This window comes from Peromyscus maniculatus, chromosome 20 (assembly GCF_049852395.1).
Source record: "Peromyscus maniculatus bairdii isolate BWxNUB_F1_BW_parent chromosome 20, HU_Pman_BW_mat_3.1, whole genome shotgun sequence".
Taxonomy (NCBI): Eukaryota; Metazoa; Chordata; class Mammalia; order Rodentia; family Cricetidae; genus Peromyscus; species Peromyscus maniculatus.
This window is the reverse complement of record NC_134871.1, coordinates 54,006,322-54,033,747: the sequence shown is the minus strand read 5'-3', so window position 1 is coordinate 54,033,747 and position 27,426 is coordinate 54,006,322. Positions and strand designations below refer to the sequence as shown.

At 53.5% G+C, this 27,426-nt stretch overlaps 1 protein-coding gene and 1 long non-coding RNA gene across 12 annotated transcripts in view; one reads left to right on the top strand and one right to left on the bottom strand.

Annotated features, from left to right (window-relative positions):
• The first annotated feature begins 11,699 nt into the window (after positions 1 to 11,699).
• Positions 11,700 to 27,426, top strand: part of LOC143269799 (uncharacterized) — a 326,967-nt gene continuing 311,240 nt past the window's right edge. Inside the window, exon 1 of the long non-coding RNA XR_013046535.1 lies at positions 11,700 to 11,821. This is a non-coding gene — a long non-coding RNA (uncharacterized LOC143269799). The remainder of the gene's footprint in view (positions 11,822 to 27,426) is intronic.
• Prr5 (proline rich 5) overlaps positions 13,004 to 27,426 on the bottom strand; it is a 41,057-nt gene continuing 26,634 nt past the window's right edge. For 8 of the 11 annotated variants that reach the window (XM_042265389.2, XM_076556482.1, XM_076556477.1 and 5 more), the window contains 6 exons: positions 23,430 to 23,478; positions 23,126 to 23,183; positions 17,338 to 17,429; positions 16,799 to 16,939; positions 14,998 to 15,133; positions 13,004 to 13,916 (listed from right to left, as the gene is read on the bottom strand). In XM_042265389.2, the coding sequence (XP_042121323.1) occupies positions 13,447 to 13,916; positions 14,998 to 15,133; positions 16,799 to 16,939; positions 17,338 to 17,429; positions 23,126 to 23,183; positions 23,430 to 23,478 (946 nt within the window). In that variant the 3' untranslated portion in view covers positions 13,004 to 13,446. Of the gene's footprint in view, positions 13,917 to 14,997; positions 15,134 to 16,798; positions 16,940 to 17,337; positions 17,430 to 23,125; positions 23,184 to 23,429; positions 23,479 to 24,378; positions 26,392 to 27,426 lie in introns of those variants that run through there. The other 3 variants (XM_076556476.1, XM_076556478.1, XM_076556481.1) reach the window with 2 other exon arrangements.

Sequence of the window (27,426 nt, the reverse complement as noted above, 5' to 3'; positions counted from 1 at the left end):
GGATCTAGGCTTAGGATGAGGTAGACCTGAGTCTGTGGTAACATCGAACATTTCCTGGATCAAACCTGCCTCCGAGGCCTCCTTACCTCAGCTGCATGCATCCAAACCATCTATTATTGTTTGAGCTTGAGTTATTTTATTCCACAGGAGTCAAAGCACCCTGATGGAAAAATCAGCCTCTTTATTTTCCTGTCAATATGAGGGATCGAACCTGGTGTCTCCCACGTGCTGGGAGAGCTAGGCTGCCACTGCTCTGGCTTTTTATCCAAGTTGTCTCTTTGACAAAGCTAACAGCAGGGAAAAAAATCATCCCAGGGGAGGATGATAATCAACTGAGTCTAAAATACACTGTATTAGTCAGGGTTCTCTAGAGGAACAGAACTGATAGAATGTATGTATAGGAGAGGGATTTATTGGAATGGCTTGCAGGCTGTGGTCCAAGGATCCAGTAGTTGTTCAGTCCATGAGGCTGGATGTTTCAGCTGGCCTTCAGTATGCTGGACTCTCAAAGAATCAGGCTCTCATGCCTGCGAAGGAATGGACTTGCCAGCGAGAGCAAGCAGGCAAAGAGAGCGAGCTTCCTTCCTCCATGCCCTCTCTTCTCTATAGGCTGCCAGTAGGTGTGGCCTGGATTAAAGGTGGATCTTCCCACATCAAAAGATCCGGATTAAAAGTGGGTCTTCCCACCTCAGATCATTTCCTTAAGAAAAAGAGAACAATCCCTCACGGGCGTGCCCAGCCATTTGGGTTTTAGTTCATTTCAAATGCAGTCAAGTTGACCACCAAGAATAGAATAGCTATCACACACACACACACACACACACACACACACACACACACACACACACACACACGTCTTTACTGACTGGTCACTGGTTTTGCTGAAGATAGCCATGAAATCACCAAATATATGTTAGGAGGAAGGGGCAACAGTGACCTGTGCTAAGCTGAGGCCACTTGCTCCCTGCCCCAGCACACAGTAGGACTGTCTCTGCACAGTAGGATGGTGGGGCAATTTCTTCCACATTCCCTCAGTACCCTCACAGTCGCTTCTTCCTTCCGTGCAGACAATTCAACCATCCTGGCATGTGGGCCTGTAAACCAACACAGCACAGCTTGGATATGATTATCTAACATCTTCCTCCCCACAGAGGACTCGAGGGGGCAGGAAGCAAAGAACCCAGGCTTAATTCTTTCTACCTCTTATTATATTTATTAATTTATTTTGGGTACGCTATGGTGGCACACGTGAGTCAGGGCATGTGTGTAGAAGTCAGAGGACAACCTTTGGGGGTTAGTTATCTACTTCTACCAAGAGGGTTTGTGCTTACACACACACACACACACACACACACACACACACACACACACACACAAATTAAAACATAATAAACCAACTATCGATAGTGACTGCATGGCACAGATATGTGTGTACTGCCATTGATGAGAAAGGGCAGAGGCCCAAAAGGAACTGCACACCAGGCTCCCTCCCTCTCTTTCTTCTGCATTAATCAGGCTGTTGGATTTTCCCTTCTGTTTCTATCACAATAACTTTGCATTCCAAAGGCTCTGCAATAAAAAAAAAAAAAAGGAAGGATGATAATGGGAAGTGAAGAGTTACCACCAAATGGTGTTACTGCTGCCTTTATTAAATTTGTTCTTACACATGTTTATGAAGTCGGAGGCCCCTTCTCTCCCAAGCAGCAAATTCTAAGTTAATGAGCATGCTGGGGTGGAGCACACGAGACAGGAGTGGGGGGAAAAAGCTGGGCCACCAGCCTCGATCCTAGATTTCCTGTTTGTGTTCTCCCTGGTGGCTCACCCAGCCAGCTGCGGGGAGCTGCAATCTTCTTATAGCCAGGAAATCTGCGTTTCCGAGCTGCTGACGCATGGGGACAGACAGGCAGAAAGGAATCTGGCCGACCTCCAGCCACCTCCTCTGCTGACCAAGGCACTGGAACCCACGGGTTCTGGGCCTGCTTTCTGCTGGTAGCCAAGTGCAGAGACAGGGGCGTGCTCTGGTTTCCAAGCACAGGCAGGTGCAGGCGAGGATGAACTCTGGTGCATTCTCCATGGTGTGCTCTGGGACCCTCTGGCCAATTGTGGAAGCTCTTTACATCCCCAGCCTAGGGGCCTCTTCTTTGGATACTGCAACCCTAAAAAACAGTGATTACCTCAAAGGGAATACATGTCTATTCTAGAGTCAAATATGAGCGACGCATGGCATGGTTGCATGAAGTTCTTAGAGCAACAGAAGAAAGTCATGAATCAACACACTTTATAAACACAATGGTGGGAACATCAGGTAGGCGAGTTCCACAAGCCCCGTGATCTCTGTGCAGACCTCAGATACTGTCTGATGACATTCTTAAGCTTTTGGGTTGAGGGTAGATAAGGATCTGTTGTTAGCACATCCCCCAGGGTCTCACAGGATAGTCATAAGGACACAGAGGAGGGTGATGAATGGCTATCAACATAGCATGAGATAACTTGGCTCTGGATCTGCAACATTCCAACCTCTCCGCAACCAGTGGATCAGCCTTACAGGTGCAGCATCTTCTTGGGAACTTCAGTTCATTCTTGTTTGACCGGAGTGTGGCCACTGGTGTCCTAGGCTGGTATCCCAGCTCTTTAAATGCTTGTGTTATCAAAGAGGTCTCACCTCATAGGCCTCTGTCTTGGTTAAGTTTCTGTTACTGTGATAAAGACCATGACCAAAAGCAACTTAGGGAGGGTTTATTTCAACTCACATATCCTGATCACAGTCCATTAGGACAGTTAGAGCAGGAATTCAAGGCAGGAACCGGAGGCAGACACTAAAGCAGAAACCATGGAGAAAACTGCTTACTGGCTTGTTCCTCATGGCTTGCTCAGTTTTCTTCTTCTTCTTCTTCTTCTTCTTCTTCTTCTTCTTCTTCTTCTTCTTCTTCTTCTTCTTCTTCTCCTCCTCCTCCTCCTCCTCCTCCTCCTCCTCCTCCTCCTCCTCCTCCTCCTCCTCCTCCTTTTACTTCGTCTTCTTTTTGATGGTGGTGGAGAGTGTTCGAGACAGGATTTCTCTGTGTAGCCCTGGCTGCCTGGCTGTCCTAGAACTTGATCTGTAGACCACCAGGCTGGCCTCAAACTCAGAGATCTGCCTGCCTCTGCCTCCTGAGTGTTGGGATTAAAGGCGTGTGCCGCCACCACCTGGCTTACTGTTCGATTTCTTATGGCACCTGTTCAGAGATGGCACCGCCCACAGTTCCCTGGGCCTCGATACCAATCATCAATTAAGAAAATGTTGCCAGGCGGTGGTGGCACACGCCTTTAATCCCAGCACTCTGGAGGCAGAGGCAGGCAGATCTCTTTGGTTTCGAGGCCAGCCTGGTCTACAAAGTAAGTTCCAGGAAAGGTGCAAAACTACACAGAGAAACCATGTCTTGAAAAACAAAAACAAACAAAAAAAAAAAAAGAAAGAAAAGAAAAGAAAGAAAATGTCCCACAGGCTTGCCTATAGTTTGATCTAAAGGTGCATTTCCCCATTGAGGTTCCCTCTTCTCAGGTGACACTATTAGGTCAAGTTGACATAAAACTAGCTAGACAGCCCCATTGACGGACCGTGACCTAACAATTAGTTAACCCAGGCTCCTTTGCCACCAGGGCATGGATGGACAGTGACAGGCTCCATTATGGTGAGGTACACTCTCAGAGAGGGGGCTGACTGGGAACACATTGTGCTACCAGGGCCACTGTGTCCAGCGCAAGCACGCGCGCGCGTGTGTGTGTGTGTGTGTGTGTGTGTGTGTGTGTGTGTGTGTGTAGCAGGCACGTCGTAGGCCCTGTGCTCACACATAAGCACTAGGGAAACCAGAAATGTTAAACACACAGGCTTGTCTCTTCAAGGGGAGAGATGTACAGAAGGCTGTTTTCTGTCCAGAAGGCTGGGAGCAGACATGGTTAATAGCCTGGTGACCTTGGTGATGTCTGTGTGGCCAGGCTTTCCTCCCCCAGATCCTTGTCTTGAGCCCGTTTTCTCAGTGAATCTGCGGAACCTATCTCTACTGAAGATGCCATTTGTTCTTTACAAAGAGTTTCGACGGAGTCATGTCTTAAGCTTTATTGTGCACCCGGGACTGAGTTCATCATCACCAGGAAACTCTTCATCAAATTTTGCTGTGCTTAAATATACCCGAAATAAACTACTCAAGGTCAGACGGTCAGTGCTTGAACCAACACCAGCTACTGAGTCATGTTGACCCCAACTGCCTTCTTGCCTCTCACGGATTATTACTCTGCCGGCCTATGGTGCTTACAGAGACCCCTGCATCGGGGATGGGGTGGAGTGAGGTGGTGTGCAAAATGGTTTCGGGCTAAGGACCTGGGACCTTCCGGGTATGGCTGCTGTGGATGTTGATTTTGGATCAGTGCAACTGGAGTCTCCTGTGGAGTAGTCTCCCTACTGGGTGGGAGTCTTCTGAGGGGTGGAGTCTCCAGTGGGCTGGAGTCTTCCTGTAGGGCGAAGTTTCCCTGTGAGGTGGAGGCTCTTGTGGGTGGAGTCTCCCTGTGGGTGGAGTCTCCTGTGGGGGGAGTCTCCCTGTGGGTGGAGTCTCCTGTGGGGTGGAGCCTCCTGTGGGTGGAGTCTCCCTGTGGGTGGAGCCTCCTGTGGGTGGAGTCTCCCTGTGGGGTGGCTCCTTGGGGTGGAGCCTCCTGTGGGTAGCTACACTAGTCACTGCTTTGCCCTTAGGCCGACTCTGCTCCGTGGGGTGCTTTTGGACTCTGTTCCTGGAAGCTGAGCCTGGGTGTGGCTCCCTACTCCTGACAACTTGGGAAGCTCCTACCACAAGGCAATCAGCATTGTCTCAGCAAGGGACTGCTGAAATGGCTCACACGTAAGACCCTTCCCTGATCAGCAATCCCCACGTTGCTCTCATCTCCACCAAACACAAGCTGAGTTGAGTCCCAGAGAGTCCCGAGATGAGAGATTGTTTCTGCAGATAATGTGGTGATCCTTTGGATTTTAATAACCTTTTACAGCTGGTTAGAGCTGGTTTGCCCTCTCCACAAACATATCCATCAAGGAGGGGAGGGTCCTGGGGGCAAAGCCAGTGGTTTAGAATTGATCCCTTATCACCTTCAGGTCAAAGCCCACTAAGGACCCATCTGCTGCTGAACACAGCCTTTGCGCAGCGCTCCGTCGTGTGGCTTCATAAGCCAGTATGTGAGTCACAGGCACAGACCGGCAAAGCCACCAGAATCTGCAAAGACCCTTGCTTCAGATAGAGAAACTGAGGCTGTTTGGCCTGCCTGATATCTCACAGAAGCCATCTCAGACTCAATGCTAGTAGTACTGGCTGTCTCCAGGAGAGGTGGGGGGGGATGGATACATGAACACAGCGTAGTATTCTCCCATCAGCCTTCTCTCCATCTGGAGACCCCATAAACCTCGGGACTCCTGGAAAGAGGCATGTGTACTCAGGTCACACTGAGTGCTACTGCCAAAATGACAGCACCCTATCTCCCATCTCTGACCCCCCAGGCTCAGCGTCTTCTCCCATACACACCTCATGCATGCCACACGTCTGCAGACCACCTGGAATGCCACTGGTCCCAGTTCGAGAGAGAGACAGCCCACGTGGGTTTCCACCCAATAACAATGCTGCAGCTCCAGAAGGCTCCCCCATCTAAGCGCAGAGAGCTCTCTGGTTAGAGTTGGTCCCGTTACCCTGCTCAACACAAGGAGTCCACAAGACATGGATGTACTCAGGAAGTGAACATGTAGAGGCTCATTGTCAGGGGATGTGTCTGATTCCCTGTGTAGGCTCCTCTACCCAGGACCCTACTCCTCTCTAGGCCCTCAAGACATCACCAATTGACCAGTGGACACTCTTGGAGCTCAGAGACCAAGGTCTCCTGCTGGAATGGGGGCCTCTTCCCTTGGTCTTTAGCACCTAGGCTTGCAAGGGTCACGTTCCATATTCCATAGGAGACTAAGAATTATTGAGTCTATCTCCCTCCTTTACGTGTCTTCAAGGCCAACCCAAGTTTTAGTTTTGTATAAGTTCCCTTTCTTTACTTTCTTGGATTTATTATTGTACATGTGTGAGTGTGTATGCCTGGTGCCTGTGGAGGTCAGGAGAGGGTGTCAGGTCCACTGGAACTCGAGTTGTAGATGGTTATGAGACACCATGTGGGGGCTGAGAACTGAATCTGGGTCCTCTATCAGAGCAACAGATGCTCTTAACTACTGAGCCATTTCTCCAGTCCCTTGAGTTGATTTTTTCCAGGCTGAGTAATATTCCAGCATACACATATGCCACATTTATTTAAAGATTATATATCTTAGTTACTGTTCTATTGCTGTGAAGAGACACCATGACCAAGGCAACTTACAGGAGGAAGCATTTAATTGGAGGCTGGCTTACAGCTTCAGAGGGTTATCACATAAATATCATGGTGGAGAGCTTGGAGGAAGGCAGGCAGGCATGGTGCTGGAGCAGTAGCTGAGAGCTTACATCCCACTCTGCAAGCAGCAGGAAGAAAGCGAGGCTGGGCCTGGTATGGGCTTTTGAAACCTTAAAGTCTCCAGTGACACATGTCCTCCAATAATACTACACCTCTAAATTCTTCCCAAACCATTCTACCAACTTAGGACATTCAAATATACGAGCCTATGGGGGCCATTCTCATTCAAACAACCATAATATGTTAAGTCAGGCATAGTGATCCAAGCCTTTAGCCTCAACACGTGGGAAGCAGGTGGATCTTTGTGAGCTGGAGGCCAGTTCTGGTCTACACAGTGAGTTGGAGACCAGCTAGGGATATATAATGAGACCCTGCCTATAAATAAATAAACACAATGTGACAGAATGTATATCATTAAAACTTATCATTACAAACCAAGTGTGGTGGCACATGCCTGTAACCCCAGTTACAGAAGCTCAAAGGCAGCCCGTGCTAAGTGAGATCCTGTGTGTGGTGGGGGGAAGGGGAGATGTTAACATTGTTATCATTTTAAAATGTGCAGTTCAGAACAGGGATGGTAGCCTATATGCACATAGTCACAGCTCTTTGGAGGCTGAGGCAGGAGTATGCGTTCAGTCTGGGAAACACTGTGAATCCGGGGTATAGCTCAGCGGTGTTCAATATATTCACAGTATTAGCTGGACATCATTGTGTGTGATAGTCTAACCTGGGCTACATAGAGAGCTCTGGGAGGAGCTACTGTTGCTGTGTGCACCTCTATCTTGTGGAGCGCCTCTCTCTCTCTCTCTCTCTCTTCCTCCCTCCCTCCCTCCCTCCCTCCCACCCCCAAACAAATTATCCTTCAGAAAGGTGTAGGCAAGGTCACTGAGAGGGAAAGCCCACAATAACCGTAACTGGCAGACCATGCCACTGTGGGGGGGCTCAGGACCAGACCCCCCTCCAATTCTTCTCCTTCCACCCCTCCCTCTTTCCCTCTCTATCCCTTCTTTCTTCACCACTTGGCCGTAGCCAAGAACCACGCCCTGCCACACTCCATTCCAGCCCCCTCGGTGCTCCCAGCTTGTCTGTAGGAAATATAAGAATGTTGCCTGGCGGTGGTGGTGCACACCTTTAATCCCAGCACTCGTGAGGCAGAGGCAGGCAGATCGCTGTAAGTTCGAGGTCAGCCTGGTCTATAGAGCGAATGCCTGGACAGCCAGGGCTACACTGAGAAATCCTGTTGTAGTTAGAAGTTTTCTTGTGTCTTGCCAGGTCCTGAAGCTGCTTATAAAATAATAATTCAGAAGCTTAATATTATGTACAAACTGTATGCCCTAATGGCTCAGTCTTCTCACTAGCTAGCTCTTATAACTTAACCCATTTCTATTTATCTGTAAATTGCCACGTGGCTCTGTGGCTTACTGGTACTTTCACGTCTTGCTTCTCCTGGCGGCAGCGGCTCCCAGCATCTCCTCTCCTCCGCCTCTCCTTTTCTCTTCCTCTCTCTCCAGTTGGAATGCACTGCCTAACCTTATTCTGCCTCACCATTGGCCAAACAACTTTATTTATCAACCAATCACAGCAACCCATTTCACAGCATACAGAAAGATGTCCCACAGCACCCTGTCTCAAATACAAAACAAAACAACAACAACAAAAAAACAAAAGCAAAAACAGTTGATCGGTCACCCCAGCCTCTGTCCCTTTTGTGGCCTCCAAGTTGCCTGGTCTAGGGCCTGGTAAACACAGGCAGAGCTTAGAGCAGTGCTTTCCTGAATCTGTGGTCAAACAGTGGTGACCAGAAATGATGGGGGTACTCTGGGAAATGGGGGTGAGCTGAGGAGTCGCAGACCCTCTCTACAGCATACCTCCCCATCCAGGGGAGGGCCAGGAGGCCCCCCTTCCTGGGTTGTGTGTACAGGCAAGTGTGAACATGTACTGTGAGTGGGTAAGTATACAAGCATGTATGTGTGGGTGTAGGAGTACTGTCTTCGTACATGTGTGCATATGAACATGTGAGTGGGGATGTGTGTGTGAGGGACGGCCGGATGTGTGAAGAGTGCTGGGACTCCAGGGAGACAGGACAGCGGAGCTTCCAGCAGAGTGGGTGGGTGGGTAATGAAGGGGGCGAGGGAAGGCAGTGCCCCCCTCCTGGCTCCCAACCCCGCTTCCTGTGCTGTGTGGCACAGGTGCAGGGGAACCTGGGAGCCCCAAGAGCTGAGGCTTCAGCCAGGTGGACAGACTGTTGAAAGGGGCACCGAGGAGGTTCAATCCTGTACCTTGGGAGCACGTTCGCGAGGGAGCGGACGGGAAGGTCAGCGCACCTCTCTGTATGAATGCAATGGCCTTCACCACCAAGCCACCGGAGTGGCTTTTATCCCGAGGGCACAGGGGAGCACTGCAGAGTTGGGGACAAAGGAGTACTGTGTCCTAATCCCTCTGTCTGTGCAGTCCGGGCCAGGCTGCTGAGGGCTGAGTGCGGGAGCCACAGAAGTACGGCGAGTGGACTTGGGACAGGGTGGGGCAGAGGAAGCAGAGGAATCCAGGTAAGCAGGCCCTCTGTCTAACTGGGTCCTAGGTCTTGTGGGTGTGAGGGAGAGGCCAGGCAGGAAGCATGATTCTTACACTAACACTAACCAGACCCCCATGTGAGACTACAAAACGCCTCGATTTCCCATCAGCCTTGCTGAGGCTCATGACCTGGCTTGCCGTTGCCTCCAAACAGCAGGAGATAAAGCCCAGGTGTCTGATAGCTTGATGGAAAAGTGATGGTTCTTTTTTTTTTCTAAGACGGAGGTTCAGTGGGGGATGGTGGCATAGACCTTTAATCCCAGCACTTAAGAGGCAGAGGCAAGGGATCTTTGTGAGTTGGAAGCCAGCCTGGTTTACAGTGAGCTCCAGATCAGCCAGGGCTACATAGTGAGACCCTGTCTCAAAACAACAAAACATAACAAGACAGGGTCCACGTGAACCAAGGCTGGCCTCAGACTCACTGTGTAGCTAAGGATGACTTTGGGTGTGAGTCACCAGATCAAACCCGGGGCCTCGTGCATATTAATAAGCAGACAATCTACCCACTGACCCACATCTTCAGCCTTAAGCAGTGGTATCTTTGTATTATCGAACTCTAGTGATGGGAACTGAGCCCAGGGCTTGGCTTGCTGAAGGTGAAACCTACCCTGATTGTGTTCCCAGGGCTAGCTGACATCTCATCCACCCCATCTAAGAACTGCTGGAGCGTGTGAAGGGGCTGGTCCTGCAGAGCCAAAGCTGCAGGATCTCCATGACACAGCGAGACAACAGGATACCGGAGAGGAGTCCCTCTCAGAGGATCTAGTATTGATAGTGTAGCAGAAGCCAGAGGCCTCAAACCAGACCAAGGACTCATCGCAATGGACATTTGCAAGCAAAACTGGGCAAAAGGGCAGACTGTGCGACACACCATGACATGCCACAGCTTCCACGGCGAGATTCTTTTGTTTTTTACTTTTTATTATTTAATTTGTTTTCTTTGGGGAGGGGAGGTTGTAAAGGTGGAGGGCGGATACGCAGGGAGAGGGAAGATGAGTGGGATTGGGATGCATGACGTCAAGTTCACAAAGAATCAATAAAAAGTTACAAAAAAGATGGACACACATTCCAACATGCCAAGTTTTTAAAGCCCAAGACATCACCCTCTCCACAGAAGGGTGCGATGCTCTTTACTGTCCCAGAAGCCTTTGGGTGTTAGCACAAAACAAAGGGTCAGTTACCAGGAGTCACTCCAGTTGAAAAATGTTTTCAAGGTCATTTTATTGTTGTTTTGAGACACTGTTTCATCATGGAACTCTAGCTGGCTTGGAAGTGGCTCTGTAGCCCAGGCTGGCCTTGAACTCACAGAGGTCCACCTGCCTTGGCCTCCCAAGTGCTGGGATTAAAGGAAAATGCCATCACACCCCACTGAACATTAAAACAACAAAAACTCCCCAGAGCTGTTTTCTGTGTGCTCCCTATATCCCCACCCCTCCCCTCAAGAGAGTGAACTGAGGCTCAGAGCTGAGGGCCAACAGGCAGGGCCTGGTGTCCCACCCCATGACAGTCAGAAGTTCATGGGCCTTCTTTATGTTCTCCCTGTGGACTGAACTTCTTATCAGTTAGTAGGGCTTGCCATTTGTGACAAACACCTGCCTTCCAACCCACGGGTGGCAGACACACAGTGCAGGTCTGCAGAGGGAGGAGGCGGGCCCAGGGAACCAACGGAACCAGCCTAGGACACCGAGAGTCCCCCACTGGGGCTTCCCCTGGGGCCCCAAGCAGATTTAGTAGTAACTAATTAGCAGGACACAGGGCTGGCACTGGAACAGATCTGGGAGCTCAGGGGAAGAGGGACTGAGCTGCCTGGAGTGAGGGACTACGAACCACGCAACCATGACGTCTCAGCTAGGAACTTGGGCCCCCTGGCTCAGGGCTCTCCCGAGGAGTGGGCGGGACATCCTAGCAATATGTTCGTATGTGGGCGCATCCTGGTGTGATGGCTATTCTTGGCTGTCAGCTGGACTACATCTGGAATCAATTCAAACCCAAGCGGCTGGGTACACCTGTGAGGAGATTTCTTTCTAAATTAAATCATTTGAAGTGGGAAGTTCCACTTTTAACCTGGATCTTTGAGGTGGGAAGACCCACCTTTAATCTGGGTCCACCGTCTGGTAGTTGCCTATATAAAGGGTGTGGCAGAAGGAAGCTCGCTCTCTGCCTGCTTGCTCTCACTCTTGCTGAAGGGTCCATTCCTTCCCTGGCATTAGAGCCTACTTCTTATGTATAGTCCATCAGTTCTGTTCCTCTGGAGAATCCTAATCTAACTGGCTATGACTGTTCGCGATGCTTACAGCAGAATTCCCAGCACACAGTCGAAGCCTCTGCCCATTAATTCCACTTCCACCTCTCAAAGGGGTTCCAGAGAAGTGAGGGTTGGAGATGAAACTTTGCTGGTGCTGAGGGCGGCAGGGCGGCACAGCTTAGCCAGGTCCCAAGCCTACCTCACTTCCCTGAGAGCCCGCAACAACCCGGCCAGCTTCTAGCCAGGGATTCGATTCAGGTTCCAGCCTGATGCCCTGCCTGTCTTGAGACGGGGATGGCTCTTGCTCCCCTGGGCCCCTGGAGGTCTCTTTTCCAAAGCCCTGTGTGTTGGCTAGTTTTATGTCAATTTGACACAGGCTAGTCATCTGAGGAGGGAACCTCAATCGAGAAAATGTTTCCGTAAGATCCAGCCGCAGGCAAGCCTGTAGGGCATTTTCTTATTTGGTGACTGATGGGGGAAGGGCACGATCCATTGTGGGAGGGGCCACCCCTGAGCTGGTGGTGGTGGTCCAGGCCTTTAATCCTAGCACCCAGGAGTGAGAGACAGGTTGGATCTCTGTGAGTTGGAGGGTAGCCTGGTCTACACAGTTCCAGGACAGTTAGGGCTACGTAGAGACCCTGTCTCGAAACAAAACAACGACAAAAGAAAACAGGCCCAAGAAGCCATGAAGAGCCAGCAGGAACCCCCCATGGCCTCTGCATCAGCTCCTGCCTCCAAGCTCGTGCCTCACCTTCCTTCAGTGGTGAGTCTGGATATGTAAGCCAAAACAATGAACTCTTTTCCTCCCCAAGTGGCTTTTGAGCCTTGCTTCATCACAGCAATCATGACCCTGACTAAGACACCCTGTGAGTTCAGCATGTGCCCTGACCACAGGCAGCACAGACACTCAAGCAGGCCACCCCAGGTGGGAACAGGCTGTTTCTCCCACCCTGGGGCGCAGGGGACCTTCTGTCCTAACATCTCCAGCAGATCCCCTGGCCCCACAAGGCCTGCAGTTCAAGCGTGAAGTCGCTGCTTCCTATCCTATTTTCTGGCCAGGTCTGGTCACTCTGCTCCTGGGTCTGTTATTCCCAGAAGACAATCAAGACCTGAGTGCTTTGAAGGGTTTGGGGGCAGGGGGCAGCATGTGATCAAGAAGGACCAGACTCTTCCTGGCTCTTTAAAGAGGATCTCCATGGGACAGAGGCCAACTCCAGGCATGGCTTGTCAGGCTAAGTCGCTGGGCTGGTGCAGGCCTGTAGCAATCCTTCCAGCACTCAAGAACACTTATGCCCATTGACCAGGCAGTGGAAGCAGCCCATCTGCAGACCTGGGAGGTCCTACCCACCCTCAGACTCTGGGTATACCTCTCCAGAGGTAGAGAACCACTCCTAGGGCAGATGGGAAGGCTGGGCTGCCTGTCCCACCAGGCCAGGAGGGTCTTCAGCAACCCCCACCAAACAAAGGGCAAGATCTGTAGATTTCATGTGACCCCCTTCCCTCCCTGGCTGCAGTGGGTCCCTCCCAGCCAATGCTTGGGGGCTTGGACCAGGGATCCACAGTAGTTCCTGTCTTATACCTAAGCATCATCCATTAAGGTTGCAGGCCTACCTTATATACTTTCTGGACAGTGGGAAGAGTGGACAATGGGCAAGTAGCCATGGCCTCAGCTTGGGAATGTGCCCCTGGCAGGAGGGAGAAGTTCCATGAGGTGGGGGTCCCAGAAGGACACCAGGGGGAAGACAGGAGCCTGGAGCTGTAACTTTATTTCATGCCTTCCTGTTTCGTGGCCACCCAGGGCAGAGGGAGGCAGATCTGGCTGTGGCGTGAGTCCCGTCACTGTGGGGGCCAAGCTGGGCTGGCCTAGGCAGAACCCACTGGCTTCACATTTTCCTGGGTAGGTGTGGGCACCAAGGGTGGGGCAGGAAGGAGGGCACATGGTGACCACATCCTCGAGGTGGCTGAGTATCTATCTGGGTGGTGCCAACGGGACGTTCCAATCAGACCTGGGGTGAGTATGGGAAGTGGAGAGGTTTTCCAACAGACTGGGAGTATAAAGTGACCAAGGCAGTGTGACAAGGGGGCTGGCGAGATTCGGAAAGAGTAACAAGTCTCTCACGCACACCTATACAGACACGCGCACACACACACACATACACGGGCCAGTAAAAACAGGAACTAACCTCAGGTCATCACACCACACTCGGTCGGCTTCCGGCTGCATCAAAGTCAGACACACTGGAGCGACCACCCCGCCCAAAGTCAATGAATATTCCTTCGGAGTCTGAGTCCACGGACTCCAGGATCTGGTCCACCAGGGTCTCGGGGCTGGAGGTGGGTGGGGAGCCGTGGGCTGGGCCCTGCTCGGGAGAATGGGCAGGGGGGTACAGTCTGCTGGGGCAAGGCCCTGAGTGGGGTGTTGGAGAGGACCTGAAGGTCCCCGAGGGGCCCTGACCAGGTGTGTCCACAAAGCCCTGGGGCTCAGGACAAGATGTCATCTCGGAGACTGAGTGCCTGCGGATGCTTGTACCACCGGCCGCTGTGCCCTCCGCTTCGTGCTCAGCCACGGGGTTGAGCAGGGGTGTGTTGTAGCTTTTGGATCGCACCACCGGGTTCTTGGCTAGGACGTCCCCAGAGCGGGAGCGGCGCAGAAGCCGTTTCTCTGCAGGAAGAGACACAGTCATGGACACCAGGACGGTGGCTGCTGCTGCCCCACGTGTTCCCTGCATGTCCTAAGTCCCACCTCTGGGCAGAGGCTCCTCCTCAGGTGTCTAACCCACAGATGGGCCACCCAGTAAAAGGCTCAGTGGCCACTAGTTCTGGATCAGCCAGCCTCACCAGCCCCTGGGCACAAGCCTCCTGCCCTAGCTAGAGGACTTTAACATTCCCAGGCTTGGCCTGAACAGGCAATGGGGCCTCAGCTGCTCAGGTTCAAATCTGCAAGCTGCCAGTGACCTGTGAATGACCGTACATCCATGTCTCCCCTTCCTCACCCACGGAAGCCTATGGATCTTAGGTACCAGTCTTCCCTAGGCCGCGTCAGAGTAAGGCTCCCAAGCAGGACCCTGCAATGCCCCACAGTAACCATGGGGTGGCACTCCTGAGTACAGATCAGGAGGGGTGGCCTTCTTGACTGCCAGGTATCCTTCCAGGTCCTGGGAGGTGCCAAGCTCTCCAGCACGAACTTGCCTGAGCTGAGGGACACCTAATACCAGGGCTTTATACCTCAGGTAGCAACCCAGATGATGGGGAGCCTTCCAAGTGACCCCATCTTGCCTGTTCCTACGATCTAGTCTGCATCCCCTCCGGCAACCCAGTGGTCACCATGGGGACTCACTGACACACCTTCCCCGCCAGACCAGAATTACGAAGAAGGGTGTGGCTTGGTCCCTGGGCTGGGAATGCAGAAGGTGCCCAGATACCACTGAACAGGGGATGACATGGCTGGCCTCTGAGGGACCCACCAGACTCTATAGGGCCTCCTTTTCCCTCACCCCTCCCTGAGCCAGTACAGACATGACATCTAGGGGATGCGGGAGGCTCCCCGCATGGTGGGTCTCTGTGGAGAGCCATTGCTGTTCTAGGGGTTACCTGCTACCCTCCAACACCCTCTACCCTGGGGGTCCAGGCGTGCACACAGCAGGGCCAGGCAGGTGCACAGGACAGGCAGGCTGTGTGACTGTAGCTGGTCTCCTGGTTTTGCCCACACTATCGCTCCAGCCCCAGCCCCAGGCAGCACCCACCAAGAATGCAGGAATGGGTGCAGGACCCTTCGCTGGAGTAGAGGCCATAGGTGCCCAGGTACGGTGACACCACCTTCTGGATCAGTGTCTCCAGGCGCAGGTAGTCCTCGGTCACACCCCTGGACTCATGGACTCCCTGCAAGAGAGTGGGGGGTCACACACCCTGGTCCAGCAGCAGCTTGTCTCTGCCCCATCTTCCCCAGGCAGGAAGATGCTGCTGCAATCTCATTCCCTAGCTGGGCGCCCTATAGTCACATACATGACAGACCCTGAAGTCACAGGCACCGGTGTCCTGGGGGTCCTGGGTGGTCCTTTGAGAGACAGCTGGCTTGACCCAGGAGCACCACGCTTATCACTGGAGGTCCTACACTCATTCACTGCTCATGCCCGGGGGGTGGGTGGTGGGTGGGGAGGGGGGGTCCAGGCAGGAAAGGCTGCTCATAGGGTGAGACAGGTCCCCAGGCCATGTTCGTTTTGAGATCAGGTCTCATTATGTATTCTAGGCTGCCCTGACCATGAGATCCTCCTGCCTCTGACTCCCGAGAGCTGGGATTGCAGATATGAGCCACGCGACCCTGCCCATACACTTCTGTGAAGTCACATCTCCCCTGCCTATGGTACAAATGAGACTCACACATGGCTGTTAGTGTGACTGGCACCCCACCCCTCGGACCCCCAGCAGGAGCTGTGATTCTGGGGGTGAGGCTGGGATACACAGTAGGCTCTCAACACACCTCAGAGGAACTCAAGACCTGAAACAGTGAGGGCCAGGTTCACCTGGGGGGCCAAGGTGAGATCAGGGGACAAGTTCACAGCAACGTCAGGGCAAGGTCCCTCAGGCTGGGGAGGGGTGGCGGGCGGAACAATGGAAGCCTCTGTGGTATAGAGGCTAGGCTGGGATGTAGAACCACAGCCAGGAAGCTGCAGGAGGCAGAGTAGCCAGCAGGGGGCAGCACTGCTCTGGGCATTGGTTGCCTCCTCCAATGGAATCTCAGATCCCAGGACCAGAGACCTGATCTTCCATCTCGCCCAATTCCCTTCACACCCTGCCAGGCTGGATCTAGTCTACGGAAATCCCACCCAAAGGCTTGTTTGCACTTGGCTTCATTCCAAGGTGACCACAGCCTCCAACCCAGGGCAGCCCCCGGGCCCTGAAAACCCTGGAAACTACAGCCTGTTCTTGCTCTGAAATCTTTACCATTTCCTTCTGCCCTAAGCCCAACCCCATAAACCCTAATTTTAAGAGGATTCCACAGGTGGGGGCGGGGGTCATTGCAAGGCTTTTGGTGCCTATGAGAATCCAAGTGAGGTCGTACTCCCATGAACAGTAAAATGTTTCCCTGTTAGTAAAATGGGGGGGCAGTTGGTGGAACCTCTAAAGTCCTGTAAGGATTTCAAGCTGTGAGAACCCAGTAAGGCGAGCTGGCAAACTGTAAGGGGATGTGCCAGATGCAGGACACATGTGCTGTTGTGGTCCTCTGTCCTGGGGCAGGCCCCTTTACTCCAGCCATACTTGCTGGCCACTGTCTCTTCTCCTAGCCCCATTGACGGAGTCCATCTGTACCAAGTATCTGGAACCAGTGTGTGTGTGTGTGTGTGTGTGTGTGTGTGTGTGTCCCCGTCCGTCCACCCCTGGTAACTGATCGAACATACAGCCGGCAGCTGCTGCCATCCATAAGTAATTCTGGTCTGGTTCACATCCCGGCCCCAAAGCCTCCCCTGCCCATTCCCTGCCCAAGAGTCCGTCTCTATCCATCATTCCCCAATCTCAGAGTCTTGGGCCCCCAAACCCTCGACCCACCTGCAGCACCAGCAGCATCTGTGCGATGGCCGGGGGGACACGAGCGTGGGAGCGGGCCAGTGCGTCCTCCAGCTTCACGCTAAGTGTGATGGTGTTCCGGAAGTGCAGCAGGGCCAGCTGGCGCACCGACGGCTCCTTGCCCTGTGGACACGGGAAGAGGCAATGCTCGCCCCACGGCTATCACACAGTTTTCTCTCTCTCTCTGTCCCAGGTCAGGAGTGGCATGTGGGGACAGGCCCGGTGACACCCAGCCTTTCCCCCATTCTCTCTCCCACACGAACCCGGCCACAAAGACCTAAGATTCCCCGAGGCCTCCCCTAGAAGGGCTTTCTCTATCATGCAGGGCCTGGCTGCTCTACTAGGCTTCCCTACTCCAGGCCTTATGGACCTTGAGGAGTCACAAGCATGCCAGGCCTGTAAGGGACAGCCAGGATCAGTGCAGAGGCCTGGAGTCCTCCTTCCTGGAGCCATCCCAGGACCCCACAGTGTATCTTGGACAGCTGGGACTCCCCCTCACTCCCACGCACCCAGCCACATACCTGCACGGGGTAGAAGATGGCCTGCAGCGTGGGTAGCACGTCACTGAAGAAGAAATCCCAGGTCTCCGCCAGCGAGTCTAGCAGCTTCTGTCCTGTGGGCAAGAGAAGCCATCACGGCGGCATGTCCTGAACACGTGCAGGACAAGGAGCTAAGCAAGAGTGGGAGGTCCCTGAGACCCCGCAGAGGCCTCACCTGCCCCAGCACAGGGCAGCTCTCTGTGTGTTCATGACATCTAGAGCAGATGGGACAAAACGAGACGAAGCCATGAAGACGCTCAGCCCAGGTGATGGTGAATCCTGGCGGCTGACTCCTGTCCTGCCTGGAGTATGCCGCCACAGGCGCTGGACACAGACCCTTTCACCAAGCTGTCTCTTCCCCATCCGCCCATCGACTTCGAGAACTCCTAACTGGGACAGGCCCGATCTTGGGCATTGGGGACAGTCAAGTCCCCAATGGCGCTGGACACCCCTTACTATGCGGCAGGGAGGCAGGATACAGAACAGCCCCGGGGAAGACAATGGGTCAAGAGTGGCTTCTAGCTAGGGTCAGTGACCCAGGCTACAATATTCCAACCTACTTGGGGGAGATGGGGCAGAGGGTCGGCAGGGAGGACTTCCTGGAGTTGTCCGGTGTCTAAGCTGGATTCCCAGACGGATATATGTTGGGCATGGGACACCCGCCCCTACCCCATCTCTACCAAGAGAAAAAAGCAGCTGTGTGGGGAAACTGGAGTTTGGACAAGCTGTAGGAACTCAGCCGGCCTCAGGCAGAGTGGCATCACCAGTCAAGTGGGTAGCCATTGGGGAATGGGGCAGTTAGGTGCCCCAAGATGACTCTGTGGCTTGGAATCTGTCACCGGGGTAGACAGCAGAGACGGCTCTAGGAGTGAACAGACCCAGCAGGTGTCCCATTGGCGTCTGCTGCCATGTGGGTCTGAGCAGGGAGGGAAAAGGGTCCTTGATTGCGGGCCAGCCTGCCCGTCTCCAGGTTTCTATGGGAACAAGGAAGCCCGTGAAGGTCTTTGCCCAGCTTTCCAGTACTTGTGGAACTTTCCCTCATGGAAAGCCCCAGGTCCGTACAGAGTGAAGATGTTGGGGGGCACAGAGAGCTAGCCCCAGGAGCAGGCTGGCCTCTGTGTGTGGCCGCCCAGGGCTGCCCGCTGGCGGAGAGCTCTAACATTCCCGGGTGGCCCACACCTGGCTCCAGGGGCAAGGAGGCCGCAGGAATGCCCGGGGCAGGCGGATGCTCGCAGCCCCTCGGAGCCCTGCCTGAACACAAAGTCCCTTCAGTTCCTGCCATCATACAGGAAGAAAGGCTGTTCAGTCCTGGCTGGCTGCGGGGTGGCCCCTGGGCGCCGGCCAGGGCAGTGTGCCACCAAGCGAAGGTCGTCCTCCGGCCCACAGGGCGGACACACCACAGAAAGCAGATGTTGGAAGACACAGAACCCAGGCCCCGGCTGGAGCTGTGTGCTGTCAGAGACCCGGAAGGATAGCCTGGTCCCTGGCTGGGTTCTCGCCTGGGACTGCGGACTGGGCTGTGTGCTGGGGAGTGGGGTCAGCAGAGGCTAAACTCCGACACGAAGGTTGGAGCCTTGCTCTGTGGCTGTGGCGGAGCCCTAAAAAGTTCTTCTAGACAGACCTAGTGGCACCTAATGGGGACTTATCCTCGTGACAGGGATCGATGACAAGGTACCCTGTGTTTGCTGCTGGTATGACACAGCCAGTGAGTGTGTGAACCCTGCCTGGGCCCCAGGCAGAGGTGGAGCAGAACGCCCTGGTGAAGGGCCAGGCTGAGGCTCCGTGACGGCTTTCACGGGACAGTTAGGCTCTCCCTTCTTCGGCCCCAGGGTGGTAAGAACCAACGGAAGAGAGGCAGGCGGGTACAGTTCCAGTCCACAGGCACACAGGGAAGGCTCCAGTGACCACGGAGAAATAATAGAGGTGGGAGCTGATGTTGTCTACGCTGGGGCTGAGGCATGGGCGCAGGCGGGCAGGCAGGGATAGAGGAGAGAGTGCTATGCACAGTCACATTAACTACACTCAGTTTGGCTCCTGGGTTTGAGAAGATACAGACCCCAGCCTCAAGAGCCACAGACCCCTGCGCCCGCCTGCGTGCTGAGCTGGGAAGCTTTCGTGAGGTGCCAGGCTATTCCCCTGCAGAGTACTCCTGCTCCAGCTGGCTGCCGACTCCGGGAATCACCCAGTTTGGGAGACGATGCCTGAGGCCTCCCTAGAGGCTGCAGAGAGGGGACGGGTGCCCAGGCTTGGACTGCTCTCTGGAGGCTACCACCTGCTTCCACGTGTCCCCTCTAGCAGTTATGGGCTGAGGGCACGGCTGGCGTCAGGGAGCAGTCTCAAGGGGTTGAATTTCACGAGGTGGAGAGAGCCTGGGATGGCAGTGGTGTGGCTGAAAGGGAAGGATAAGCTCCTGGGCAGCCCACACCTGGAGGCCACATCCAGGGACTGCAACACAGCTCTGCACAGCTGTCCCTGTGTGCGAGGATGGGGTCACCCTTCCTTCCCCAGTTTCCCTTCACCTGACATTCATCACACTGGCCTGTGGACATCTGCTTTATGTCTCGGTCCTCAGTTGTGAGTTCCAGCAGGGTAGGGCCTGTATCTTTTCCATCTCCAGGTCCAGGGAGACTCCCTGGAGCCCTGGCTTGGACATAGCTCCTTCTTTGCTCCAGTGGTTAAGAAAGGGGCCCCGAGGGCAGGGCGGCTGCAATACGTGATATCCACGGTGTATTCACAGATGCCTGGAGCTTGCCGCTTTCCCTGGGCCAAGAAGTCGGACAGTCCTGTCCTCTCCTCTTTCCCCGGGAGGCCCTGAGTCACAGTCACGAGGCTCCACAGGCCTCACAAAGCTGCCCTTCTCCCAAGACCTGGCTCCCCTGCGCTGCGTTGGTGGGAGACACAGGCACCTCAGGGAATGTGCTGAGTCAGGCGGGTCAGGAGGGGGTGGGAGGCCTCTTCCTCAGGTGCCAAACATTCACTGCGCCATCCTAGGCCTGGCTACTGCCTCCCCCGGGAAGCCCCCTGTTTCCCTGGCTGCCCCGGGCCTCCTGCCCACACCCACTGTTTTCAGGCTTTCTCATTCTTGCCTTGGCCTGCCTTCTCTGACACACGTAGGAAGACGGCAGGGAACAGGGAGTCCCTTGGAGCGAAGCAGGACTCCGGGCCTCAGCCCCCCAATCTCTGAAGTGGGCTGACAGCCATTTGCCCAGGGCCCAGCACTTGGGGGAGGAACCTGGAGCCGTGAGCGACTTGAGTGGGCTACCGAAAGCCAGCCATCTGCTCCGTACCTGAGCTGCCATGTATAGAGTGTGACCCTGACAGGACTGAGTATTGGTGGCTCCTTCCCAGGGCTTGCTGGGGCGCCCGCCCAGTCAGCAGAAGCAAACCAACCAGGACATAACCTAGTGGAGACCACACCTGGTGCTTGGCCCACGGGAGACGCTCAACGAATGCACACAAAGCCCACAGCCAGCCAGCACAGAGCCAGGCCACAGTAAACGCTTTTTTCTTTGTCTTCCTTCCTTTTTCTTGTCTTTCTTCTTTATTTTTTGGTTTTTTTTTTTTTTTTTTTTTTTTTGTTGTTGTTGTTGTTTTTGTTTGGTTTGGTTTCTGAGACAGGGTTTCTCTAGGTAGTCCTGGCTGTCCTGGAATTCATTATGTGGAACAGTGAATTCATTCACTATGGCCTTGAACTCAGAGATCTGCCTGCCTCTGCTTCACCACCGGCTGGCCATAATAGGTACACTTTTATAGAACACTCAAATCCTGAAGCCAGAATAGGAACTAGTATACAGAAAGTCGGTGCTTATGAAATGCTCACAGCCTGAAGCCGGTCTAGGACCCAGTACATAGTAGGTGTTCATTAAATGCTGCTCACCAAATGTGCTTACCAAAGTCACCCCGGCACACAGCAGGAATTTGCAAAGGAGCATCTGTATATACCGAGTCTTCTGGACACCAGCCATACTAGAGTGCCAAGCTCCTCCTGGGACCCCAAGACTATCAGATGCCAGGGGCCTTGAACGCTGGGACCAGGAGGTCAAAGCCCTCTGCCCTATGACGCAGGTTGAGCCAAGCAGGGAGGCTGGCTGGGACTGTGGAGCCTGAGAAAGGACTAGGGGTGCCCTGACATCGCACCAAGGCTTGAATTCTGCCTCAGCCCCTTCCCTGTCACGTGGCTGTGGACAAACTGCCTACTGTCTCTGTTGTCCCTGTGTGGGGACAGTGACCTTTGTCATCATCTACTTCTCTGGTCTTTGGATGTTCACAGACTCAACATGGTAACTGTCAGACAATGGGGTGGGGTTCCTGTTATGGTCTGGATATAAGGTAGCCCCTGAAATAGCTCATGTGTTGATGGTGTGGTCACCATCCCATAGCCAGGGGCGCTGTGGAGGTAACTGGATCATGAGGGCGCTGGCTTCATCACAGGATGGATCCATTGACTAGTTCAGAGTCAAATGTGCCTTAGGAGGTGGGGCTTGGTGGGAGGAAGTGGGTGGCATGTGTGATGGTTAGTACTGGCTGTCAGCTCAACAGGCTTCAGAACGGGGGAATCTATCCGCCCTGGGTATGTCTACGAGGGAGTCTCCAGGCTGGGTTAACTGAGGTGAGAAGACCTGCCCTCAATGTAGTCAGCCCGATCCAGACACTGGGGTCCTGGACCGAGTCAAAAGGAGAATGTGAGCTGAGCATCATTCACCTCTCTGCTTCCGGGCTGTCGGTACCATGTGACCTAGTTCCTCATGCTTTCCCCATCATGATGGGCTGCAGGCTCCGACTGTGAGCAAAATATCCCCTTCCTCAAGCTGGTTTTGCCATGAGAGCGAGAAACACAACTGATGCACTGGAGGCTAGGGAAGGTACGCTTTGCCTCTGGTCTCTTCCTGTCTCTCTGCTTCCTGGCCAGAGGCTGGTCCTGGCGAAGAGCTGTGCTAAGCCACATGCTCTGACATGACACTGGCTTCATCCCGGGCTCAACGTGATGAGGTCACTACCCACTGGGGTGGTGCCCCTCCGCTTCATCTCACTACCCACTGGGACTGTCCCTGGACCTCTGACACTGGGAGCCAAAATAAACCCTGTCCCTCTGTGATGGTTGGCTTTGCCGACTTGACACAGCCCACCATCACACAGCAAGAGACTCACTCAGAAATGATCTAGATCAGGTTGGCTTATGGGTCTCTCAGCGGGGGCACTGCCTTGATCCCCAGTTGATACGGGAAGACCCAGCCCTCTGGTGGGTGGCTCCAATTCCTAGGCAGGGGGTCCTAGACTGTGTAAGAGAGAGCTGAGAACAGCAGACAGCAGCATGCACGTGTTCATCTCTCTCTGATCTTGACTGTGCCTGTGTGATCCCCTGCTATGAAGGCCTACACCCCAGAATTGTAAGCTAAATAAACCCGTTCTTCCCTAAGTTGCTTTTTGCAGGGTGTTTTTTATCACAGCGACAGAGATGAAACTAGGGTACCCTTTTAAAGCGCTGGCTTCATCACGGTGGTGCAAAGCAGAGGGGCACCGTCCCTGTGGGTAGTGAGGTGAAGCAGGGGGCCTCCTGGGGCTGCACAGCCTTTCTGGGCTCCCAAGTATGGGGGACAGACTCTCCCCAAGGTCCCCTCTTAGCCCTGTTGCTCAAGGCTGTTTCTTTCCTTTTCAGCCATCTGAACCAGAGAGCCACCCCTCGCTCCCAGCACCTGCCATGCCTCTGTCCCAGAACATCAACCAGAACCAGGACGCAGCCAGGCTGGCTACATCCGGCCCCCAGACTCACCCTCGTAGAAGCGTATCTTGTCACGAAGGATCACCATGCCCTTTGTAAGCAGCTGGTTCTGAAAGCGAACAGAGGTGCCATCACCGGCCTGCAGCTACCCTAGGTGGTCTGGCCCCCAGAACCCCCAGGAGTCCACCAACAAGCAGCCAACACGAGACCCACCCTTCTGCCACACAATCAAAACCCCGTGCACCCTGAGAGGCAAGCCTTGAGCCTGCTTGGGCTGTCGCAGGTCACATGACAGAGCGGCATGGCATCCTTTGAGAGACAGACCAAGCCTTCCTCCGTGGCAAGGCCCACACACCTGCAGGTACTCAGTGAAGAAGGACCCCAGCTCCGTCTTCAGCAGCTGCCTGTTGGGGAGGGGAGATGAGAATGAGTTGAGGTCACAGGTGCTGGCGAGGGCTGGAGTCATCCGGGCAGCCAGAGACCCACCTGCTCGGTACAGCAACACAAGCGGCCCAAGAGAACATTTCCCTCTGTGACCCACGGAGCGTCTAGCTCATCATGTATCTCCTCTAACCATCCCACAGAAGGGAAGCCTGAGGGTCCCAGTGGGACCATGACATCTTCTACTTCCTCAAGCTGACACCTGCAGGCCTGACCCCGCAACCCTGGGCTCTTCCATCTTCTACCTGCCTGACCCCCACAGCTGGCAGCACCCTCCTTTATTCCAAGTCTTCACAGAGCCAGCGGCAGGCAGGCACTGACTGGGGCTCCAGCATATAGCTGAGGCAGGAGCAGCTGAGAGAGGTCCGCTACTGTCCCCAGGCCACACAACCCATGTCAGATCAACACAGGAATCGCTACTTTGTGAACAGTGCTTCTCATCTCCAGTGGAGTCATTTTCCGCCCGGATCCCACGCTAAGAAAACATGGCTATGGTAAAGATTTGAATGAGAATGTCCCCCATGGGCTCCGGATCCTTGAGCACTAGGGTCCCCGGATGGTGACACTGTTTGAGGAGCTTGTGGAACCATTTGGAGGTGGAGCCTTGATAGAGGAATTAAGTCACTGGGGGACCACTTCCTGTTTACTCTCGGCTTAAAAGCTTAGTTTTGGAGATGGGAGCTCTCAGCTCCCTGCTCCCCACCACGATGGTCTCTTATCCTTCTAGAGCGTAAGTCCAATAATCTTCCTTCCGTGAGTTGCTGCTGGTCACAGCATTTAATCACAGCACCGGGAAGGAAACCGCTACAGCCACTGACATGCACAATCCTCGTGTGCTGAGCCAAACCCAGCAGAGGCCCTACCTTTGCTGACCGCTGATGTAACCAGTCCTGAATTACAGGCAGCCCTCGCCCATCACGGTTCCGATACACATCAACCCTACTTAACCAGGCTTAAACAACATCCCCAACAGCATGGTCCTCTTTCAGTGACCACAGCGAGTAACTACAGTATAAGCTCCTCCCCATCCTGATGGGTGGCTGAGCAAGCTCCTCCCCATCCTAATTTGGTGGCTGAGGGCAGCACTTTCTTCAAAGCTGCTCTGTGATTGGTCTTATAGATCATCTGTCCTCCAGTTCACACTCAACCCAGCAAGTGGCTCCATCGACTCCTGGGCTCCCAGGAACAACCCCCACAAGATGCTTCATGAAAACAGACAAGCCAGGTGCTGGAAAGGTGACTCCGTGGTAGAGCACCTGCCCGGCACGGACAGGGCTCAGCCCTCAGAACTGCGAACAACAGAAATAAGGACCAGCCACACAGGAACTGGAAACACAGGAGGGCGAAAACTCCAAACACAAACACAAAAACAGAACAAAAAGAGGAAGTGACCAGCAGACGCGAAAGCAAGCCCTCCCCCATGTGCACAGGAAACTGAAAATGCCCACATCCAGAATATACTCACAAAACTGGGTGCAGAGGCACACATCTGCCAGGACACTGTGGTCATCCTTGGCTATATATTGAGTTTGTAGGCCAGCCTGGGCTACAAGAGATCCTGTGTCTTAAAAAAGCAAAAAATGCACCCACTCCATCTAATGAACACAACAGCATGGGTGGGCCCACCTTGGACATGCTCAGAACATAGTCTCCTGTTGGTCCAAACTGACACAAAGCGCCGACTCAGGCAATTTACTGAGTCTTGTACGGAGCATAAAAAACAATGGTTTTGCTGCAAGTGAGATGCTCTGGACAAGCCAGGCTGCAGAGCCATTCCCTAATGTTCATCCATTCATTTTGGACAGGGTCTTGCTATGTAGCTCAGGTTGACCTACAGCTCACTCTGGGGCCTAGGCTGGTCTTAAGCTCACAGTGATCAAGTCTTCAGGAGAAGAAACTGAAATTCAGAAGACATGAAATGTGGTCAGAGTCAGACCCAGGGGCCCCAAATTGGCTCCCTAGTCTTGTGGATTAAAAAGGTAACCTGGCCAGGCATGGTGGTGCCAGCTGTAATGCCAGCACTCGGGGTGGGCAGAGGCAGGAGGATTGCTACAAAAAAAACTTTCCTCAACAGTAAACCCTCTGTGCTCTAAAGAAAGCCAAGGAAAAAGGGGAAGGGATATGGGATGTGGAGAAAAGATTGAAGGTAGCGCCCAGTAAGGGTTTAGACTTCACCATGTGCTATGGAGGTAGCAGCATCATGAATGTGCTGGGCTGCATTCATAGCTATCCAGAGATGCATGTGGCCTGAGGGCTGCAGGCTTGATACACCTGCTAGACCAAGAAACTCACAGCAAAGACAGCTCAGTGACACATGGCCAAGGATGCAAGGCAATGCTTCTCCAAAGAAGATGCACAAGCAGCCAGTGGGCATCAAGAAGATACCCGACACCATTAGTCACCAAGAAATGCCAACCACAGCCACAAGGAGCCACTGTGGCACCCCCAGTGCTGAGAGAATCTCAACCAAAAAGAAATGCAGTGAGAAGCTGGGACCCACTTCACTGCTCATACTCTGGGAAGCAGGGAGCTCCCCAAAACTGAAACCCTGGCACCCAGCAGATCCAGACATACGCTAAGAAAAACAGTATCACATATCCTTGTAAAATCTTGAACAAAGAACCTGGGTACACATCCACAATCCTGGCACTCAGGAGGCTGAGGCAGGAGGATCTCAAGTTCAATGCTAGCCTAGGTTGTAGAGATCATCAGATCCACTCTTTTTTTTTTTTTCTTTTTTCCAAGACAGGGTTTCTCTGTGTAGCTTTGGCTGGAATTAAAGGTGTGTCCCACCACTACCCGGCCAGACCCATTCTTTAAAACCAAAACCAAGCCAGGCAGTGATGGTACATACCTTTAATTGCAGCACCCAGAGGCAGGTAGATCTCTGTGAGTTCGAGGCCAGCCTGCTCTACCGAGAGTTTTCCAGGACAGCCAGGGCTACGCAGAGAAACCCTGTCTTAAAAAACAAACCATAGCCAGGTGGCCCATGCCTTTAATCCCAGAACCCAGGAGGCAGAGACAGGAGGATCTCTGTGAGTTCAAAGCCAGCCAAGGCTAAATGGAGAGTTCCAGACTAGTCACTGATACATCATGAGACCCTGTCTCAAAAGAACAGACAAGACAACGATAACAAAACCCAGAACTAAATGAAAACCCCGAAGTCTTCTGCACAAGGATGTCCACAGCAGTGGCACTCGGTACTCCACCACAGCCACGGGCCACACAGGTGACCAGAGGAAGCAAACTCCATGTCACCACAACTCCAGGCTCCGACACAGAAGCACCAAGGGAATGGCCGCATGCTGTCATGAAATGCCATTCATATGGAATGTCCCGAAGAGGGAGTCAAGAGGGACAGGAAGGAGACATGCTTGCCAGGCTGGGGTGAATAATGAATGGGCTGTTAAAGGGGAGGGACTCTGCTGGAGTGATGCAGAATGAACTGGGAGTTTGGTAATAGTCCCACAACCACAGATGCACACCCAGCACCGACCAGGGCATCTTCAGGGCATCTTTACGGTGTACGAATTGCACGTGAATAAAAGTTGACACAGCCATGTCACAAGCGGCAGGTCCATCGAGGACGGTGGCTGTGCAGGTGCACCATGCGGCTGGAAATTCCCGCCACTGAGCATCGCTGTACCTCGTCCATAACACATAGCACCATGTCACAGTGTCCTAGTGCTCAGGACAGTGACCTGCTGGGGTCTGGGGAGCACTGGGCAGGCCACACTCTGCACCACAGGCATGCAGCTGGATCGATCTACTATCTGGGTTTATGAAGCCAGACTCGGTGATTATCTCACATGGTGGAAGTGCCTGGGGATGCCGATGTGACCAAACCACTCGAGGCTCTGTGTACATGTGCATGCGTAAGTATGTGTACACACATACATATATAAAGGGAG